The sequence below is a fragment of the Colius striatus genome, chromosome 1, assembly GCF_028858725.1.
Source record: "Colius striatus isolate bColStr4 chromosome 1, bColStr4.1.hap1, whole genome shotgun sequence".
Lineage (NCBI taxonomy): Eukaryota > Metazoa > Chordata > Aves > Coliiformes > Coliidae > Colius > Colius striatus.
This window is the reverse complement of record NC_084759.1, coordinates 202,880,689-202,903,609: the sequence shown is the minus strand read 5'-3', so window position 1 is coordinate 202,903,609 and position 22,921 is coordinate 202,880,689. Positions and strand designations below refer to the sequence as shown.

Sequence of the window (22,921 nt, the reverse complement as noted above, 5' to 3'; positions counted from 1 at the left end):
CATATATACCCCCAATGTCCCTGATCAGTGACAACAGAACTATCAGAGAATGACCGTGGTTGGTGTTTTCAAGGACATTTGGGCTACTTTTGGTGGCCAAAGGGAATGAAAAAGACTCTCAAATAAACACACCTTCCAGAAATATCAGCGTGTTCCAGGCAGGTCACCAAGGGGCCTGAATGGACTAATTAACTGAGCAAGATACAAATCCAAGCCATTGGCTTTCAGTCATTCTAGCAGAGTTACAACATCACACCATTCATACAAGATGAAACTGCTCCACATTGGTGTCAACCTCTGTGGAAAGTGTCACTTTCCACTGTCATTAGCTCAGCCATGGTAAGAAAGTAGAAGGTAAAGATGTGGCCATCCAATAGAGAGAAGCTAACTAACTTCTCCATGTCTCATGCCTGTCTCCTTCAAATGGAAGGAAACAATACCAAACCTACCAAGACTTCTGCACAGACATAGAAAATGGAAACTCGAATTAACCTCTCTGGTCTGAGTGCTGACCTGAGATATATCTGTCAAATCATTCACAACAGGACTGAAGTCATAACTAATCTTTGCTTCTAGTTTAGAGACTGGTTTCCATCTGTCCAGCTCAAAGAATTGAAGAACCAAAACCATTTAGGCATCAGCCTGAACCCTCCATGTCAAAGGTCAATTTTAAGCGTTGGTGATGTGTTCTTCATCTTGGTATGTTGGCTCATGTCAAGATCTGTGCCCTGGAAAAATGTTTAAGATTTCTGCTGAAAGATGTTCTTAAATAGGACAAATTCATCTTTACTTTCAACAGAATCCATTGAGTTACACATCACTAAGGATTTTGCCAAGGTAGCATAAGACAGTGATATCTTCTCTCTGCTGGATACGATGGTCTGATGAATTCACTTTGCTGGGAATTGTCTCTGTTCTTCCTCTCTTCAAACTGCCCAGAACAGAAGTGCCCAGGACTATCCCACCTGCAGCATCTTAGCTCAGTTTTGACAGCACTAACCTTTCATATGAAGTACTCTGCACTTCTTTTTCCCATTCCCACTAACATGAAGATGTCTTGCAGGTGAATCATCTCACCTTGAGGTTTCTTCAGAGCCTCCTCTCACCTCAAAAATAGCAAATATTTTGCAGAACCCACCTGGTGAGACAAAGCCTGAACCAAGCTCTCTGCAACCTTACAGCCAACCAGTCTGCAATAAATGCCAGGGCCTCACCTGTTTCAGTTTTGTTCCCACCATGGAAGCACTGCTGTCAAGCACAAATACAACGTTCTTCGGCAAGGGAGGAAGATCCGTGGGGGCAAAGTAGTGCACGAAATATCCATTAAGAATCTGTGGAAGAGCAAAGAGGACAGGAATCAAAGGTGGATCAGGATGCAATGCTCCACACACATCACTGCAGGATATTTGGTTGAGCATCAATGCCTGTATCTACTTTGGAGTATATGAGTAGTCCCTGATACTCCTCTTCATCCTTGTTGCCTGTTTATTCAGACTGAAGGAACCTACTGGAGCTCTCCACGTGTCCTTCCACATTGGACATTGGGTTTTGCTTTCAAATGTAATAGGATGTAACCTAAAGACCCAGGGATCAGAACCACAGTTCTGATAGTTTTTACAACTAGAATTTCTAGGATGGTTTTTACAAGATGGAAAAGTAGCCCTCACTTGGAAAACATTTTCTAGGACATCTGGAGCATACAAGACAATTGAACCATCTCAGGAATACTTCATAAAAAAAAAGGTGAGTTGTGTACAGTACCTGAACATCCCCAACACTCAGCTCCCTGTTGACATCATATCTAATTATGAAGTCTCCCAAAATGCCATTTCGGGCGATCCTGGTTTGCTCGACCACACTGGGATTGAAAGTAACTTTAGCTAAGGTTTTGGTATGCCCAATTACAGTAGAAGGAGGAGGAGAAACATCACCTGTTGAGATAAAAACACAATATTACAAGTTTTTCCCATTGTTTTACAGATGGCTAAGCACAGCACACAGTTTTACCATGGAATCAGGTCAACTAGATTGGAGGTTCTGCTCACTAGTGATAAAATAAGAACTGAGTAACCCATTCCCTCTAATTCTAAACTGAAACCAACATTGCAGTGCTATCAGGGATAAAAATGTTTAGGTGAAATTCCTGTGCTCAGTTCTCTTTGGAGGTCATTGAACTTAAAGGCCAGACACTCTCTGCATGACTGTTAATTGCTTTCTGTAAATAATGAACACACAACTTCAGACACACACGTGTTATTCGTTCCAGCCAACTCCAGACATCTAGAATGCAGATCCTACACCTAAGATCCTGCCACTCAATGCAAGTATGAATCATTTCATCTGTTGAAACATTTCCTCTAGGATTAGATGATTCATACTGAAGACTTCTATTGATTATAATGAGTTCATGAGGTGACTTGTTCAGATGTACTGTAGGCATGTGAGGTGGGATTGAACCAACAATTGATGGCTTGATCTGACAAATGTCTTCTGTGTAGTGTCTACATCAGAAGAAGTCATTTAGCTTCCTTTATGTTCAGCAAAGAATCTGGAAGGGACCTCAAAAGATCATCCAGTCCAACTCCCCTGCCAGAGCAGGATCACCTAGAGTAGGTCACACAGGAACTCGTTCAGGTGGGTTTGGAATCTCCAGAGAAGGAGACTCCACAACTCATCTGGGCATGTGCTGATTAAAATGGGTGGAAATGAGCTGATTAATTGTACTCTGTGTGTGAGCCACAAATCTTTGCCAAAGATGGCTCAAGAAGTCTGTGGTATTGCAGGGAAAAGAAAAGATGGGTGAAATTCAGTTCCATTTTAGGTGTTCACAATGCAAGTACCTTCATCTGGGTTTACTTTCTAAGTTCCCCATTATGTTAAATGGAAATCAGACCAAAAGTGTCAGGTGAGATTAGTGTATGATACATCTGGCCAGACATAAACATCTGATTTAGCATAGTTTTAATTGTCTATTGTATTCCATTAACAATACTGATCACAATAAGAAGGTGCAGGTAGTCTTGGAAAGCTCCTCTCCAGGGGTTCTTATAAGACTGTCTATGTAAGGAGGAGTGGCACTTCACCTTTGTCAAAGGCTAAGCAGGAATGCAACATGACATCTGTACACAACATCAAACACAATCCACCTCACCTCCAGATCCCACAATGACTTACAAATTTGTATATATATTAGTATCTCCATTTAACAAGCAGGAAAATGGAAGCATGTAGTGGTTATCTAACTCATCTGACTTCCCACAAATCAAAGTCCATAGAAATACTGGGACTAGAGGTCTTATGGATTTATAAAATGATTAGCTAAAGCTGTGGTGTTTATTCTAAACTACAATCTAGACTTCTCCAGGCAAAGGAATGAAAGTAAGAGTCATAAATCAATAATACTCTTGGATGTTACTTCCATGTTTATTTGACTTTATTTTTACAGCTGTCCTGTGAGTGCATTTGAATAGACAAGATATAAGACCCTAATACTGAAAGGGAAGAGTTTTTTTGTAGGCTCTGTGTTTGTATTCCTCTACAATTCCTCTGATAAATTATAGCTGGAGGATCCAGAATGTGAAACAAACTCATTAGCAAAAGTTTTGACCAAGGAGGCTGAATGACAGATGTTACTCAGTTTCAGTAGAATCAGGAATTGGGTCTGTATCTTGGTTTCTCTGATTGTGCCAATTCAAATCCACCCATTCTGATGGAGGGAGAGTGGTCTCAGCCAGTACATCTAAATAAGGTAAGTGTCATTGGATCTTAAAGGGGGGTTATAAAATTATTACCCACAGCTTTGACCCTTTTTTCCTAAAATTTGTGTCCAGTTCAGATTTATCCTGGCAAAGAAAAGTCATAGATCAATAGACCTGTAAGATTTTTACCTCTGTCTTGATTTGGTTTTACTTTTATACCTGCCCCCTGATCTGATAAATCAACAGATGTAATGTGTTGTTAATACATCAGACGTGTTTGTATTTGCCATCCTGGATTTTTCATCTATCTTTGATCACTTCCAAAACCCCATTGAACTTTCAGTGTGTGGGAAACGCCCAGAATTCATAGAGATGGCCTAACAGTTCATTTGTATCTTCTGATCTATGTGAGGGTTTCACATTACTTCTCCTCAACTGCTGAAAAGCAAGCACTGTCATCAGTTAGGCTGCCTGGTCATATCACATCAGGGTTAGTGAAAGTCAGTCTCACACTGGAAACAGAAGCTCTCTCCTTATATGTACTTCACATACACATCTGTTGATGTGGCCTTTGAACTTTACTTCTGTGTTTCTCTGCCATAAGTACATTGATGGGTGAACACAATGTGCTCCACATCACATTAGCATGAGTTTCAGCCCTAGCATTTCTATGGGCTGAGTTAGGCAACCACTCCACTCCTCAATTTCCCCACCTGTTAAATAAGCACAAACACATGTATCCAGTTTTGTAAAGCACAGTGGAATCTAGAGAGGATCATGACAATGATGTTTCATTCCTCTATCACTCCTCAAAACACTCTTTGAAGGTGAGAAATGTCAAGCCCTGTAATACAGTGCTCTAGGAACCCCTGGAGAGGAGGTATCCAAGACTGACTTACATAGCCATTGCCAGTGATAAGAATAACTAGGCGTCTTCTTCAGAGCTATTCATCTCCCATCCACAGGACAGAGGTTAAAAACAAGAAGCAGTCCACTAGAAAAGGTGCAAAAAACCCCTTTTTTTTTCACTCTGGCATAATAGAAATCAGATCTGGAAGACAGGTTATCTAACTTAGCTCATGTTCCCAGGCAAAATCCTTTCCTACTTGGTTTTATGACATAGCCTAGAAACACTACAGACCTCCAGTAATGGAAACTCAGTACCTGCCCTTGCCAGTCCTTTCCAGAGCTTCACATTTGCACTGCTAGGCTTTTTCAATGTCTGATTTATGTTTTTCTTTCTGGATTATAAAACCATGGCTTCTTCTTCTTTCTGTTATTGACACAAACATAGTATTTTTCTCCTTCTTGCAGCAGCCTCTTATATATTTGAATAGTTACTGTGTCTTACCCCCAGATTTCTTTTTCAGACAGCACTTGATATCTAGATCATAATTACTCTCCTCTATTTATGGGCCCAGTTCTTTTCAAACAAGTGACTGAGAGGGGAAAATCTACAAGATATTGCAGAATATAGAGCATGGATGAACTCCAAAGACTGGAGCTGGTGCTGGACTGGAGCTCACACTGAGGTAATTAGTGGGGCCTTTAGACAAACTTTCCACCAAATTCAGATAGAGAAGTAAACAGAGCAGAAAAAAACATTTTTCATATGAAAGTGTGGTCCTTGCATGATGAACAATTAAACCTAAATTACTTTGGAGATTGACAGAATGGGGATTAGAGCTCAAATGCAAAGTTTGTCCTCCATTAACACATGGAAAGTTTTAGACAATTGGTAATAAATAAAAAACATTGAGATTTATGGCTTTGAAGAGGAATAGTAATTATCAAACAACCTAGTGTCTCCCTGCCCAAGCCTATGACTAGTTCTCACATTGCTGTTCTTGAGGAAAAGGATAAGGACAGTCATCCTTGAGGATGCTGGATAGGACATCATTCAGAAAATGATGTCACCAGAGAAGGCCAGGATCATTGACCTCAGTGTCTCCTGTTTTGGGGTTTGGATGTAACAGAAGACAACATCTGCACATGCCAAAAGATCGCTTTCCAAACCTCGCATACCTAATATCTTCCTTTGGGAAAAATAGAACTCCCAGATGGAGCTGTGTGTGCAGGAGTCCTTGACAAAGGAAATATCCTGGAAAGACCTGTCATCACGTTGTCTCCATATTCAGAGAGCATGTACACAGGACTTTCCAAGAGCCTCTATCTATAGCAAAGCACAGGCTGACTTGTCATAAATCACTGGAAGTCTGTGGAACCAAGTCCAGCCTTTATGTCTTGGACTCCTACAGCCCAAAACAGGCAGAATTGGACTCTTTACTGCCTCTGCTGCTACTGCTGTTATTTCTGAGCTCTTTTATAAATGTTTTTAAAAGTGTCCTTCACTCTTTCTCATTGAATGATATCTTTTGTCTTTAGGTCTTGTAGTTTTATCTCTTTGGTTCCTCACAGACTGTATGAATGCTAGCAAGTTGGCTGGAGTCAAAAGTGCAAATCTTGAATGACCATTAGAAAGAGAAATTGTTTTTTCCACTATGCTTTCTGCATGGTGTATTGGCTCTACGGATAGCACATAGAAAGCACTACAGAGGTGAGAGGACTGCTCCATGAAATGAAGTCAGATCAGACATTTGTCCACTTTTTGTCATCTATTGTTACTATTTTTTTCATTAGTTTTGCTAACAGTGTCTATCAGATTGGCACTTCAGTTATGAACATCAATCACTGCTGGTACTCATCACCTGGAGCTCTGGATGACTCCAAAGCCAAACATATTTTATTTCCATTTTAATTTCCATTTCCTACACTGCATCTTCAGGACTGGTACTCAGAGAAAGAATGTAATTTCTTATCCAGGTCAATCAGAGTCAAAAGTATCTAAATGACTTGTGAAGCTACATCCTGTCCTCAACTATGGTTTCAGGTGGCAATGCCAATGTACTTTTTCCACCCAATACTATCAAGGTCATTTATTAATACTTATCAAAATCTCACCTTTTGCCATTTACTGTGAGATATAACAGGTATGTTTGTAGACATAGGAAACAGAAGGAGAGCGTTTTCATGACAAATTCATACTCAAACCAGTCAGGCAGCACCATTTTCCAATGTGTGGACCTCCGTTCCCTACTTGGCCATTTTTTACAGTCATGACCTCTCTCATTGGGAGCAGCTCCTGGTCTGGCATCCTTTGCTGGCCGCTTATTTACTAGATTGCCACCAAGCTTTCCAGCAAAATGATACTGAAGTTTTAAGCCACATGAGTCTGAGAAAAGACTGGACACTGTCTTTTTCTTGTTTTGTATCCAGACTGTTTGCCAGGCAGCCACTCAGACCTGACAGGAGATTTATGTTTCACTTAAAACCTCTAGCCTTCACTGGAGGTCTCACTTCATGTGCAGATCTCTTTAGTCTTTGGTTGTCATATGAAAAAGTAGCGTTTGCAAGGAGCATCTAATGCCTCAGATGTATTGCCTTCTGGATCAAGCTTGAGAGATGACAGCTGACAAGAGTACAGTGGTTTTCCAAGTGAAATGCTCTCTTTGCCTTGGCCTTGCCCTCCCTAGGGATATGCTTGTGGTTTCCATTTGTGTTTAGGAAAGCAGGAAGTTCCTGTTGTCTGCACTGAGCGTGACTGATCTTGTTGGCCAAAAGAGGTCACAGGCAATAAATCCCTGCTGTCCAAAACAAGCTGTAGTCTGTGACCTATATTAGACCCTTCTGGACTCTCTGCCAATTCTTTTCTGGTTTGTTTTTTTTTTTTTTATCTGGATGCAGGTAATGTCCTAACCTTCTCATCTTCCTTTAGATCAGGAAGAAGCTCAGCAAACCTACTGAATTCAGTGACATTATACCCCCATCTGAGTGGCACACCCCTGAATACCAATGAAGACTTGATCTGGCAGAGACACAACCCACTTCTGACTGCTCATGATGGACCCCTAAAGTATGTCTGGCATTTTGATTATTTCCATAGCAGAGATAGCAAACAGACTTCACCAACTGCATAGGACAATTCCAGGTAGAAAGGGTCTGTAACTGAATTCTGAGCAAGGGTAAAACACAGAGAATCTGAGCTTCAGTTGCATTACCCATCCTGCAATGGGACATCTCTTTTAAATACATTTTTCTGGCTAGGGAGGATTATGGAACCCTAGAACTTGGGCTCATTTTCATATGAGCTGTTTGAAATCTGAAGCATGATGCCAAGAATGATCAATGCTCACAGACTGCCATTTGGACAGCAAGTTATGAGTTTTCCTTGTATGTCACTTACATATAGGAATTTCCATAGTGTACTAAACCGATGTGTGTGTGTCTGCTCTGCTTAGTCTGTCTCTAACCTTGATCAATGCCAGATGTTTTGCAGGAAACCATATGCCATAATGTACTATGATACTCCCTGATAGGTGAAAAAGGGTTCCTGTCTCTCCTGATGAAGAGCAGAGTGCTTTTATCATACAGTGCATGGATGTATGGCAAAGAGACTAATTAGCTGCATGAGGCTTGATGTGAAGCTAGTCAAAGTCACTAGGAGCCTTCGTTTCACTTTGCTTTGGATGAAATCAGTAGGCTTACACAGAACAATCAGTTTAATTCCAGTTCACATGCTTTAGGATCTTTCCCTGGCAGACATGAGCAGCTCCACTGATTTTGCTGGCATTATGTCACTTAGAATAACGAAGGATCGAGTCCCATAGGACTTCACATCCTGCTTCCAGCTCCAACTCACCCTCTTGTTTTTGGTGAGGATTTTTTGTCAACATGTAGCATTCACAGTGTTCTGTGCTCCTCACTGTTAGTTTACACTAGAAAAATTAGTTTTACATGGTCTGAAGATCAAGGGGAGGGTTGAGGGTAAGAGTAGATCCCCTGGACCTCAATTAGTGCTTTTGCAAAACATGGCTCTTCCTCTTGGAATTTCCCATGTTCTAAAATGCAGGATTTCCTATCTCCCCTGGCATGGATGGATGGAAAAAACAATTCACTTAAACAGTTCCCAGGAGACCTGGAGCTAGGGAAGAGCCTATTCAAATTCAGAGCAGAAGGTCTGAAGGCCCAGTTCAAACCTCATAAAGGCAATAGAGAAAAAAATCCCCTCGAGTTGAATAGGATCAGCACTATATTCATTAGAATCATAGAGCACAGAATGGTAAGGGTTGGAAGGAACCTTTAGAGATCATCTAGTCCAACCCCATTGCAGAAGTAGGTCCACCTCGATCAAGTCACACTGGAAATTTCTCACATGCTTATGCACAGATACTACATAGATACAGTGACCTAGAGAAACTGAACAAAACTCATCAGCCTTTCTGACAATACTGAATTCCCACCACTGAACCTCAGAGAGTTCATAATCCTGAAACCCCTTTCAGGTTGAAGCCATTATACCAGCTTTCATGAACCTGGAGATCTCTAAATAGGAATTGCTGGTGGGCTGCAATGCTTAGAGACACGCTTGTCCCTCAAATGCAGCCACCTCTGGGGTGGAACATGCATGTCATACAGTGAGTGCAACAAGTGTTAAGAAGAGAAACTGAAAATATTTATCTTTTTTAGTTGTTTTCTTCATGACATGTGTCCTCTTATTTCTAATATAGCCTTGATCCTAGACAATTCTACTTTAATACAATGTTGGGTTTTGTTTAATGGCATCCCTTTCTTCTGTTGTATCTAGCAACAGGACAAGGGGTAACGGGATGAAGCTGGAACACAAAAAGTTCCACTTAAACATAAGAAAAAACTATTTCACTGTGAGGTGAGGGAGCCCTGGCACAGGCTGCCCAGGGAGGGTGTGGAGGCTCCTTCCTTGGAGGTCTTCAAGACCTGCCTGGACATGTTCCTGTGTGACCTGATCTAGGTGGAGCTGCTTCTGCAGGGGAGTTGGACTGAATGATCTCTAAAGGTCCCTTCCAACCCCTACCATTCTGTGATTCTATGATTTGGAGCAGAGGGAAAGCAAATGAATATCAGTCTACCCAATTATCCAAGACTGCCTTGGGGAGCTCCCAACACTGCCACTCCAGTTCTTGAGAAGTGATTAAGATCTTGCAAGTAACAGAACCATGGGTCATAAAATCGGTCCTTACCTTCAACTCTCCCATTGCCTTTATGCTTGCTGTTTCGGAGAGGAGGCACTTCCAGTGACACTATGCCTGAGTTCTCCAGGATGTTCACCTCCACTCGTAACCTCCCCACCAGCTGCTGGGGCCGGATACTGACTGTATACTCGTATTTCCCCAGTCGCCTTTGCAAAAGCTCTTCATAATGCAGCAGGAATCTGGCCTGCATCTTGCGAGGAATGAAGACAGAAGCTTTGAATGTCTCATAGCCATTCTCCCTGGAAGGAAAATTCAAAGATACCTTGACAACCTATACACATCACACACCATCTCCTCCAGTGAATGATGAATCTGGATTTTGTTGATCCAATGAAAGTATTTCCTATCACCGAGTATGTGAAACCAGCAAGAAAGAAAACACTGCAATGCTTCACAAAACATTGGGCATATAGGAAGTTTCCACTGGGCAAAAGGTCTTAAATGGCAAGATGATTTCTTACAGAGAGGAACATGTCAGATTTGTATAATATGGAGCAAGGCCAGAGGAAAGGCTTTCTCTTGGTTTCTTACACAGAGGATTTTCAAGACCCATATTTATGTATTGACTTTTACACTGCTGACTCTTTCTCAATGGTGTCCAGTGATAGGATAAGGGGCAATGGGTACAAGCTGGAACTTAACAGGTTCCAAAGAAATACAAGGAAGAATTTCTTCTCTGTTGAGGTGAGGGAGCACTGGAAGGCACTGCCCAGATGGGCTGTGGAGTCTCCTTCTCTGGAGACATCCCAAACCCAGCTGGACAAGTTCCTGTGTGACCTACTCTAGGTGGTCCTGCTGTGGCAGGGTGGTTGGACTGGATGAGCTTTCAAGGTCTCTTCCAGCCCTTTAGATTCTGTGACTCATTGCAATATCTTAAGCAAAGTACAAATAGATTAATCTTCCCTAATATTAGCTATGTATAGCTACATACTCAATGGGGAGAAATAAGACCCCTAAGACAATTCTACCACTGGACACTTCTCTGAGAGGACTTTTCTCTTTTGATTGGCCACAGTGTGCTATCGGTCACCCAGCATACAACTGGCAGACAGCTTTCTGTTTGCTCATTTGAAGTGAGATGAATTCCCACCTTTAGCTTTTATTGGCTTTGGCTACCCTTCTGTTAAACAGAAATAACTTGATATGCTCTACCACTCACACAGGGCACAGTACTGTCCAGCTACCAACCACTGACATGATGCCAGGCACTACTGTTTGTGAATGGAAAATAAAAAAGCCACACAAGAAGAATGCAAACTTTTAATATCATGTAAGGATAACTTGAGAACTCACTGATTGGAGATTTTGAGGATGCTTACAATTCAGTGAGTACTGAAAAGAATTTGAGACTTTGATTTTTCTAATACATATAGATTTATTCTATTTGTGTATATATTAGTCTTTAGGACAGATGGAAAGACATCTCTGGGTCACACTAGTGATTTAACAATAACAGGTAGTGGTCATCTACAGAAGAGGATGCAACAGAGCAACAGAGAATATAGTGCTTCAAGAGGTATCTAGGACTCTTTCCACTTCTGTGTCTGAATCCTGAGACAGAATTCCTTCCTAAAAGTACCTGATGGATTTTTCCTACAATGAATCCATCTAGTCAGTTGTTGAACTCACATCAAGTTTAGCATGCACAATTTCCCATCTACCACTGCTTGGCCAAGTGAAACACTGAGAACAGGACAAATAAACATGACTGCAAAAGGCTGCTTGTGGCTCTATCACTGACTAACTTTGCAGTCTTGAAGTTGTAACTCATTGGATTACTGTGTGCCTTAATTTTCCTGCCTGATATGCAGAAAATACTAAGATTTTTTTGTCTCTCTCAAACCTGTCTTAGGGTATCTTGGAAGTTAAAATGTTGTGTAACAGGGCTAGAAAAGGCCACACACAATTTTACATGACTTGGAGTACTTGAATGACACCAGGCAGTGCAGATAATGTTCTGTCTAGCTTCATATAAATCCATGGGTAGGTATGCAAAAGCAACCAAAATAGGGAGAGTACGTCACTTCAAAGAACAAAGTAAAATGCACAACACTTACCTTCCATCTGTGGGGCTTGGAGGTTTCTTGGGCTTCTCTCTGTCATCGCTGCTATGTTTCTTTTCTTTCCCTGTGACCTCTCCATAGTAAGTCTTGTTGCCAATGCTCCTGGGGAGACCAGAGATGTCAGCATGACTGTTCTGCACCCACAGGTAGTGACAGCTTTTGTAGCTTACACAGACTATGCACATGGGGAGAGGGCAAGTGTGCTGCTGGTGTAACTCTCCCAGAGACCACTCAAGTCACTGAGACAGAAACTGACTTAGAAGTTCCAGGGCTGGTTAAACCAACAGAGTACAGTTTTAGTCCAGTTTACTTCTCTAAAATGCCAGTTCAGTAGGTAATCTCCAAAGCATAAGGAAGCCAAGCAATTGCCAAGAATCCCAAAGAGGACTTTTTCTGTTGTTTGGTCTCAGATCCACAACCTGTGTCAATACACATGCCAATATTCAGGATGGCTGCTCTCAATTAGCTGCCTCTCAAACTGAAATGCTTCTCCCTGGGGATGAGTTACAGGGCCGTGGATTGCATCAGGAACAGCTCTTAACACACAGTTTGACTGGCAAATGGCAAAAGGCTATTGTTCCTCCTATTCAGCCCATATAGAAGTGATTCTAAACCAGTTGATTCCCTATCTGTTATGGTCAGGTCTTAACTTGTGCCTCAATATCTACCCCTAGAGGGGATCTGAGCATGACCAAACCAAACAGGTTTTTGAAACCAAGAGCTTAATTTCTTCCTTAGTAATTTTAATATGAGCTTAGTTGCCCTCAGCCTGCTCTATCATACACAGAGAATGACCGTCACCTCCAACAGCAAGTCAGTCTATCTGCTAGTTGGAGTTCCCTCTCCTCCTTTATTGACAGTATGGAGAACTTGCAACAACACAGAGCTTCTTAGGCACCACAGTCAGTTAGGTGAGGTAACTATCATGTGCTAGTGTTACTGAAACTTTAGTTGGAAAGGCTTCTGAGGGCCAGGAGAGGCTTTTTTGCCCAAATGAAAGAGAGAGGAGGAGAAGGGCATTGTTAAAAGGCACTCAGATGGGAAATGAATCGTTTTCATGCTCATATACATTGAGGGTTTGAATCTCAGCATCTTCTCATCCAAGGAGTTGCTCTGTGCTTCTGGGCCATGACCAGTCTCAGATATATAGCATGTGTGTGCTTTTATCTTTCCCAAAGAAATGCAAAAAGGGCTTTGATACAGCCCTACTGCAGACTAGCTGGTTTTTGAAACCTCAGAGATTTCACTGGATGGCCGAACCATTGCCCACTCAGCTGTCAGCATTACCGACTTACTTACATGGTAAAGTTGGAGATGAAGGCTGCAGCTGGGATCTGCATCTCAAACACAGCCTCACGTGCCTCAGACCCGCTGTTGACCATGGTGCAGGACACGGTGGTGAAGGCGTAGCGAGAGATGATGGTGGATCTCACCGCGAACTCCGACATCCGAGGTCTGGTTTCCTGGAGGTATCAAAAGGTTATCTCTTAACACTGACACCTTCAGTGGCTTTAATACTTGATGTGCTCAAGCAAATCACCATCCTAAGAATATTAGACTCCCCTATGAGAAACAGGCAATGGCAGGCAAGGTGGGCTTGCCTTCAAAACCTCAGGCGAGCTGCAAGGGGTAAACCAGAGATATGGCACTGCCTTTGTTTTACACACACAACAGCAAAGGAGACAGTCATTTTCTGATGCTTGGGAAAGGTCCAGGAAGGATGAGAGATAATTATTCACATCTTTGTCAGTAACGTGAGCAGTGGGATTGAGAACACTCTCATCAAATTTACCAACAACACTAAGGTGTGTGATGCGCTGGAGGGAAGGGATGCCATCCAGAGGGACCCTGACAGGCTTAGGAGGTGGATCCATGCAAGGGCCTGCATGTGGATTGGGGCAATCCCAAGCACAAATGCAGTCCAGGTGGAGGATGTGTCGAGCACAGCACTGACGAGAAGGACTTAGAGGTGTTGGTTGATGGCAAGCTCAACGTGACCCAGCAATAGATGTTTGCAGTCCAGAAAGACATTCATATCCCAGGCTGCATCAAAACAAGCCTGTCGAGCAGGTTGTCAGAAGTGACTCTCCTCCTCTGTGCTACTCTGGTGAGACCCCACCTGCAGCACTGTGTCCAGCTCTGCGCCCACCAACATAAGAAGGGCTTGGCTTGGACCTGTTGAAGTAAATCTAGAGGAGGCCACAAAAATGATCATGGTACTGGAGCACCTCTCCTATGGAGACAGGCTGAGAGAGTTGGGGTTGTTCAGATTGGAGAAGAGAAAGCTCCAGTAAGACCTTAAAGCAACCTCTAGAACTTAAGAGGCTCACAAGAAAGCCAGAGAAAGATGTTTTAGAAGGGCCTGTAGTGGCAGCACAAGGATTAATGTCAAACTGAAAGAGGGGAGATTTAGATGAGATATTAGGAGAAAGTTCTTCCCTGTGAGGGTGGTGAGGTACTGGGACAGGTTGCCCAGAAAGCTTGTGGCTGACATATCCGTGGAGATGTTCAAGGGCAGGTTGGATGGGGCTTGCAGCAACCTGGTCTAGTGCAAGGTGTCATGGCAGGGAGATTGGAACAAGGTGACCTCTAAGGTCCCTTCCAACCCAAACCATTCTGTGAGTCTATGATTATGCCAGCCTTTATGGTGTGAAACACACTGACAAAATCCACCTGTAGCCTAAATTGTACCCTTTAACCATTTGAGAGGATCAGTATTTAGTCCCTTATGGCCTTGGAAGAGAAACCCAAAATATGTCCTCAAAGGGTTCAGAACTGATGTCAGAGGAGCTGCCCTATGGACTGTGCACCAGAGCAGGTGTAAGGCCTCTTGAAAGACTGTGATCACTGTATCAAGAAGTATCTTCAAGTTCATACAATCAGATTAATAAGTTAGGTAAACAGAAAAAATGCCATCAGTGGAGTCAACCGAGTCCTCCTCTGCTGAGAGTCCATCCTGGAGGTCTGAGGCAATGGAAGGAAGACATTTAATAACAAACACTGACACCATGATGTCTCAAGTAAAATATTTTAAGCCTTTGGGCCCACACCGGATTCTTTCCAGCAGAGAAGCAGCAGAGACTGCAATGAATGACACATGATCTAGCAATGGAAACTGAAAGCCAATTTCTGTTTCTTGGGAATGTGTTTCTGTGTACAAGTCTTGGGTTAGTGCATTTCTCCAGTCTAATGTTTTTTCAAAGCAATGTCTCCATGGAGCTCAACAGTTTTCTTCCTGGAAGACTTCAGTTTATTTAATTATAAGCAGTCCATGTAAATAAAAATCTGTACGTTGCTTTAAACAGTCAAAGACCAAACCCTCAAATGCAGAAGGAAGCCAAAGAGTAAACTACATTGCAAAAACAGAGCAACTTCACTAAGCCAAATATACTGAGAGTCCTCCTATTGAGTTTGACAAAAAGTCTGTCCCATAAGACTTGTGAAAGCAAGAACTGCACTTCCAGGATTTCCTTTGAAGACAAGACCATGCTCTTCAGCTGCTCTTCCAGGATTTTGTTTTGCTGAACAAAACTAATTTTGACAAATTGCTTAACAAAGGGAACAAGTGTTTGAATGAGCAAGGATGAAGCAGGAACATTTCTGCAGTAGCTGATGGCATCAGAAGCAGTAATATGTGAGCATCCAACTAACCACGTTGCTAGGTGAGTGATTTCGAGGCGAATGGAAGAACACAGATCCACTGGAAACAAACACAAAACTGTCAATAGGCTTGGAAGAAAGTCCCACCTGCCTACATTTTCGAGGCTTGGAAAGACACTGATAAATGTGTCACAAATGAACCTCATCATGATAGGTATCTTTAACAGCTGGAGAATGTGTGATGTGCTCTGCATCCATGAATATCCAGCTTAGCACAGGCTCAGCTCACACAGAGCAGAATGGCAAGAAATTAGCACTTCTAGGGTCTGACTCATGATTTCAGATAGCTCAATGTGCTGGATCTAGATTAGAACACACCTGCTCAGATCTCATGAATCCCCCTTAGGCCTCTCGTGGCTTTTATTCAGTTGCTGTTCATTAGAAGTAGGCCTTGCTGTTCTTAGGACTTTCCCAGATCCACAGGCATGGCTTTACAGTCTCATTATCCTGAAGGTGGAGAGGATGGGGAGTTTTGATCAGAAGTAGTGTTGTAAGAACATTTCCAGACATGAGCTGATGTTTCACACAGGCTTCCACACCACTAATTGCCTGAGGCGTAGTAGGAGACTTCAATAGCAGAAGTAAAAGAATGAATTTAAACCTACTGCAAATTCTTTGGTTCCAGATCTTGTGCATCCACTCCTGTGTTCTGCATTTCATCATAAGCTGTGGGTTTAAATATACTTGACAGCTCAACAGCAAAAGAGGATCAAGCCCTTTGCCTTTTACTTGAGATAGAAGTGGCTCTGAAGTGACAGATCAGGCACTGAGTCTAACACGGTGAATGCAGTTACGGATCCATCTGAAGTCAGAAAGTCTTTAGGCTATGACAGAGGACATGGACTAGCCCTTGTTATGACAAGAACATAAGAATGGTTGTATTGGGTGAGAATAAAAGCAGTTCTAACCCTGTAGCCTATCACTGGCAGAGATCAATAGTTTTGTGCTTAGAGGAGAGTGTAAAATCGGTCCAGCCTGCACAGACACTACCCAGAAATATTCCTTCAGTTTTCAATAACTTGTGGAAGAAGGAACTCCTGAACCAAGGGTGTTATTTTTGTGCTTAGAAAACCTCTGTGGACTTGACACTTCTATGGCCTTACACAGATGCTTTTTGAATCCATGTAAACTCCTAGAACTGGCAGCATCTTGTAGGAAGGAGTTCCACAGCTTAATGATATTTTATATGTATAACCACACAACTTGAGGATCTTTACTGTATATATTATTTGCTGGCTTCAACTGATCTGTCATATTTCTTTCCCTCACTGAACAACCTTCATCTCTGATATCCTCATAGACTGAGGAACAGCAAAAACAAAGGAAACAAAGGCATTCAACATCTCTCCCTCTTCCTGGTGGTTAGGAGTTGCTGTTGGAGAAAGCAAACACTGAATAAGAACATCACATACAACTGAGGATGAAAAAACTGATTCATCTTCCCATCCCTGGAAGGGATCTGCCATTCCTTGTATATAGAAAATATAAATGGTGGGGGCAGAGGCAGTTTCCACACAGGTTGCTAGGTCAGGCTTGGCAGGCAGCCCAAGTTCCACTCTGCGTTTCTTGTCCGTTCCCTGGAGCTCTTACACAATCCATCAGTGCCTGATGCTCTGACTTACAGCTGCACAAACGCCTGTTTGTTTTCTCCACTTTTTATTAAACCCTTCAGAAGATGAGAGGCAGCAGGAACGAAAGAAAGAAACCCACCAAACAAAACAAGCCATTTGTTTAACGTTGTTATTACTGTGATTTATTATCCCTATTAAAAATAAAGCTGAGGAATGCCAAGGCTGCAGATTAACACACAGCTATGAAGCAGGTTAGCTGATGTCCTCGTTATGATGATGAACTGGGAGCTGAAATTTTCTTGCCAAACAAAAGATTTTTCTCTTGTTTACATCTAACATTTGGAAAGACAGAAGAGACCTGAAGATAAATGAAACACGCTCCATGATTTTACCCTTATCAGTTGCTTTCATCAAGACAGATTAGAAGTAATAAACTGGTAATAAGACTGAGAGTTGCTCTCCTCTAGGCTGCTGATTCAAATCTGTCAAAGATCAAAGGGACCAGAAGCTATTACAGGTGATGGCTGCTCAGTGTGTGAAATTACATGCTCCAGTTCTCAACTGGAAAGCCCCCATCCTTCAGACAAAGCCAGAAAAATAACTGTCCTTGGACAGTAATTTCACTGGCTGCCTCTGTAGCCAAAGTTTCAACCTAAACCGTGCAATTGTGAGTTCAGCAATATAGCCACATCTCACAGGTTTGCTGTAAATCTTGTTTAAATTCCTATGCTCAAAGAAGAATATTGGCTTCACAGAATCTCAGGGGCTAGAAGGGACCTCGAAAGCTCATCCAGTCCAACCCTCCTGCCAGAGCAGCACCACCTAGAGTAGGTCACACAGGAACTCGTTCAGCTGGGTTGGAATGTCTCCAGAGAAGGAGACTCCACAACCCATCTGGGCAGCCCCTTCCAGTGCTCCCTCACCTCAAAAGGGTGAAATTCTTCCTTATATTTCTTTGGAACCTCTTCTGTTCCAGCTTGTACCCATTGCCCCTTGTCCTATCATTGGGCATCATTGAGAACAGCCTGGCTTCCTTCCTTTCTTCCTTTCTTCAAGAAATTTCAGACAGAGAACAGAGATCCTCAAATTTCAAAGCAAACTCCCCGTTTTTCTTCAAATTCAATCAGGCTTGTGCTCACTGTATGGTTAAGGTTTGTAACACTGGATGTTCTCTCCCCAAATCTGGAGTTGAAAAGATGGGTTGGGAATTATTAGAAGAACTTTTGCCCGTTGCATTGGTCAAAATTAAGCTGTTGTTTTTTTACCTAGAATCTCATTATACCATCGACCACTGTCATAGTTCATTCCTGGGCACAGGGATGCACATACATATATACATAGAGCAAGTACAATTCCCATGAGGTAAAAGAAAGTGTGATACATACCAGCCTCTGCAAAAATTTGGCCTGTCTTGGAACACGGCGTATGACCTGCAAAGAGTTAAGGAAGTTAATGAAGCCTAGTTAACTCACTGAAGACATCACTTGTTTCAATCCAGACATGGGTTTGTGTGACCAATCATCCATGGCCAGGTTCAAGTGTTCCTCTGGTTAAAATTAAAACCAAAATCTCTTCTATATTAACTGAGCCATTGATCAAAGCCCACCAGTGGAATGCTGCTCTTGCAGGTGAGGAGGTGCTGCTTGTTTTGCAAATGCTACTTGTCAAGAGATCTACTGTATAAGGACAAAGACCTCAGTCTTTAGTCCTAGCTCTGGACCCTATGTCTTAGCCCTGGAAGGATTCCCTTATAGCTTCCTATGGGGTCACATAAAGGCTCTGTTTCACTCTCTGCCCCCATTGCATAGCATATGGCATATCATGAGAAGGGCTGCTAAATGGTCCTCAATGCTCATCACATGCCTTGCAACTCCCATTTATATCCCAAGGTAAGTAAAATCCAAAGCCTCTCCCATCCAGATGTGACCTTTACCCATGCAGGAGTGCTCAGCACTCACCTTGGGTTACAGACACTGGGCAGGAGAGGGCTGAAGGCACGACAAGTGCAGTCGCCTGAGGCTGTCCTCAGCTAAACACAGTGAGGCTGCATCAAACATGAGCAGCAGGTTAACAGCCAGCACTCATGTGGTGGAGCTTAGCAAGCATCACCCCATTTTGCTGCTCATGTGGACCTGCTCCAAGAGAGGACTTGTGTAAATTAATGGTATGGCATCATCTTTACAGATATCACCTCAACAGCTGATCTGTTACCTAAAAACTCTCCACAGGTACTGTGTATTTATTTTGCAGGGACATAAACACACTAGTTATGTGCAAAAAGGGGATAAAGATATTTAAACTCAGCCACAGGTTTTGTTATGAAAAAAGTGCTTCACCTGTAGCAATTCAACCAGACTCACTGAGTCACCCTTCACAACAACTCCTCTGACGTCTTCCCTGCACGTGGCTTAAGCCTCAACTTAGCAACATGTCCAAATCAAATCTCTCCCCAAAACAGAGATTGCAAGCCTCTTGTCAATGAGAGAAGCCAAGTGACTTCTTAAAATCTCAGTAAAACTCCAGAGAGCAGAGGAATGCAATGATTCTTTCTACCTGATGTGCCCTTTCTGTTGATTCACACTGAAATAATAGCAGTCCTTGCCAAAAAGATGATTTTATGTGTGTTTATATCATGCATTATAAAGCTCAGAAAAAGTCCAATGGAGAAATTAAAGTATCCTTTGCTAGAATCTTTATTCTTTCCCTCTCCATTATTTTAGGCAACAGCTTGTGAAATTAGAACCAAGGGAAAACAGCTCCCTCAGGAAATTCTCAGTGGAGAGGAGAGGAGAGGAGAGGCAGAGGAGAGGCAGAGGAGAGGCAGAGGAGAGGCGAGGCAGAGGAGAGGCGAGGCAGAGGAATTGTCTGCAGTTTAAATTTTGGAAGAAACTTTCTGTCTGGATCTGTTATCTCAGGCAAGTAAAGCACCTCAAGGAGCCTGCTATGAGAGGCTGCAGTCTCCATCACTGTAGGTTCTTCAGAAGAAGCCAGGCAAATGTCTGTGCAGATATTCCTGCTTGGAGCAGAGGCAGGGATGAGAGATCAGTGTTCCTCAGTACCTTTTTTACTAAAGGATTAGCTTTTAGAACAAATTAATCTGTTATTCTGTGTGGAATGGTCACAATAGTTTTTATTGACTACTTGGTAGAACTGGAAATTTAGTTATTGGTTTTATCTTTTGCCATCACACACCAAGTTTGTTTGCTTGCTTATTTGCATAAAAAGGCTTTATATGACTTGGCTCCTTCAAAATCTACCTTCTAAAGTCTTGAGGATAACCAGTGGACGTCAGTGAGTAGCTAAGATTCACCAGGTATCAGTATTCTGTTTGCTAGGTCTTCTGCCAAAGCACTGCCACAGAGTTTATGACCATGATCAGTCCATCAAACTGTTTTGGATCAGTCAGCTTCACTAGCATCATCTAAAGAAATAATTTCCAATAGCTACCAGTAATGACCCCATACCTGTTACCATCTGCAAATCTTAACATGGTACACAGAGAATAAACTGGAGAGTACCAACCCAACTGCCTGTGAAGAGCTGTCCAGAATAACTACCTCTACAGCAACAGTAATAACTAGCAACCTTGTCAACTACCTTAGCAGAGTGGTCAATCATTGGATAAGTCAACAAGTAACCCACACTCATTGCAAATGCCACGATCCTGTAAAGACCTGTGTCTGTACTTGCTTTGGTGTAGGAAGAGCCTTACAGAATGCTATAGTTAAATGCATCTTTATGTACTCTTCCAAATCTGCTAGAGATTTGTTTATAGTGCAGATCTAGGGATGCACCTGCTTGTTCTTAACCTGGCTCATATTCAGTGAGGACAGATAGATGTCTGCTTCTAGGACTGGCTGTCCAGGGGACTGGATCACCACCTCTATTTAGACATGACTGCTTTTCTGTTGGAAGTTACTGCTGTCAGTAACCAGATGCTGCCACTGATCTGCAAGCAACATAGCTCCTGTGAAAACTCTCTCATCTGCCTCAAGCAAGATCAGCCAGGTTATTTCAACACTATGAGCTATTTGCTTGAGCTTCACAACCAGTTTTCCCCCTAAAGCAGCTAAGTGAGCGTTCCCAGATACCACTCCATTGACAGGACAGTAGTGAAGATATTTTCTCTCACTTGAACAAGTGAGTTTGTAAGACAACGTTGGTTTGTGGCTGAATTCTCCAACAAGGAATAAGTGTTCACAGTAAACAGAATCAACAAGGAAGTTGCTGAGATCCTCGTAGCAGAGAGATGGGCACTTCTGGGGAGAAATTCTTCCTATTCTAGCATGGGTGAGATGAAAGAGAATGACCAGCTCTGTAGCAGGTACTGATACTTATAAAAAGTCTCACTCTTCCTGCTCACTGTATGGCAGAAGATGTCAAATACGGGCATTTGTTGACATTTTAAACATGCTGGGATATCTCACCAGTCCTCCAGCAAGACACAGGTCATTCGTAGGTCCTGCTTTGTATCTGCCAGCCCCACATGAGTTTCAGATCACAGAATCACAGAATCTCAAGGGCTGGAAAGGACTTTGAGAGATCAGATACTACAGAGTCTTTCAGATCTGACCAAGTTTAGATAACAGATTGATGCCCTAAGTGATTCAAAGCCACATGATAGCTGTTACAGACCTGAAGGATTTTAGCACAGCCATTTGAATCACAGACTCTAAAACCACCACCCAAACTCTCTTCCTCACCTGCAAAAAGTTTATTACCCTTTCAACCCTATTTCCCCAGAAAATCTAAGCCACACAATGACACAACATAACAGCCTTCAACTGTAGAATGTACTTTTTTTTTCTTTCCTGGTCAAGAAGCTTTTTACAAGCTGAAACTCATGTGGTTCATTTTGTCCAGCATTGGTTAAAACCAAGTACAGTAAGACTGACACCATAGGCAGAAAAACTTTCCTCCGAGCCTGAAATACTCTGAATTACTCAGACTGGCACATGGCCAGGACACTGAGTTAACTCCCTTGTCTCTGGGAAGCTCCTTGTTAGCACTGCTATAGGGACGTCAGCTTTGAATCCATCCCCTGGCAGTGGGGATCACCTATCATGAGAAGCTGCCGGGGCTCTCCTGGCTTAGCACCTCTTAACTGCCTTGTTGGTGTAGTAACAGCCTCCCATAGAGCTGAGGCACAGCTGTGGGCATGCTGAAGGGATGAGGACAATAAATGCAGTTTTAGCATACAGCCCTGTGTTTAGTCACTGACAGTTAAAAGGGGACAAGCCGGCCCCAGCCACCAGATTCTCCCACACAACAACCACCTTAAAAACCTACTTGTTCCATGATGCTGTAGTCTGCCATCAGCTTCTCCTCCAAGTACCTTGCCATCAGCTCCGAGTCAGGCTGCCCTGCTGAGGTGGAGAAACCCCAGCAGAGCCACAGCCAAAAGATCATGGTGAGAGGAAAGCCCTGCTGCCTGCAGCTGCTGCCTGCGCTGCCAGGCAGGCTGAGAGGAGGCTGACAGGAGACAGAACGACCCACCCTCTTCTCCTCCTTCTCGGCTCCGGACCGGCCCCTTTTCCACTCAGGGCTGCTTCCAGGAGATCCTTGCAGGGTTTCCACCTCACAGCTACTCCTCTCAGCCAGGGGTTCTGTGGGCTGTGGCCACTGCCGTGCCCCTTTGATGCCCCACAGCCTCAGCCCCATCTCACCTCCAGCAGTGAGGAGTGGTGCAACTGAGGGTAACCAAGGCACCTGCCATTTTAGCAACAGCAGCGCCAAGGTGGCCCTCAGTCAGGGAGAAGGCTGAGGAGATATTTCCTCTCCCTGGCTGGGCTCTGAGGCCAGGCCTAGGATAGCAGCTGAGGGGCCTGTGCCCTGGAAGAACATGCTGGGCTGCCAGGGTG

General features: G+C 43.0%; 1 protein-coding gene across 1 annotated transcript in view; it reads right to left on the bottom strand.

The window, feature by feature from the left end:
• ITIH5 (inter-alpha-trypsin inhibitor heavy chain 5) overlaps positions 1-22,721 on the bottom strand; it is a 51,715-nt gene extending 28,994 nt beyond the window's left edge. The window contains exons 1-7 of the mRNA XM_062020318.1: positions 22,350-22,721; positions 18,446-18,490; positions 13,129-13,292; positions 11,824-11,931; positions 9,755-10,005; positions 1,762-1,931; positions 1,215-1,331 (exon numbers count right to left, since the gene is read on the bottom strand). Of these exons, the coding sequence (XP_061876302.1) occupies positions 1,215-1,331; positions 1,762-1,931; positions 9,755-10,005; positions 11,824-11,931; positions 13,129-13,292; positions 18,446-18,490; positions 22,350-22,721 (1,227 nt within the window). The remainder of the gene's footprint in view (positions 1-1,214; positions 1,332-1,761; positions 1,932-9,754; positions 10,006-11,823; positions 11,932-13,128; positions 13,293-18,445; positions 18,491-22,349) is intronic.
• Between the last annotated feature and the right edge of the window lie 200 nt (positions 22,722-22,921).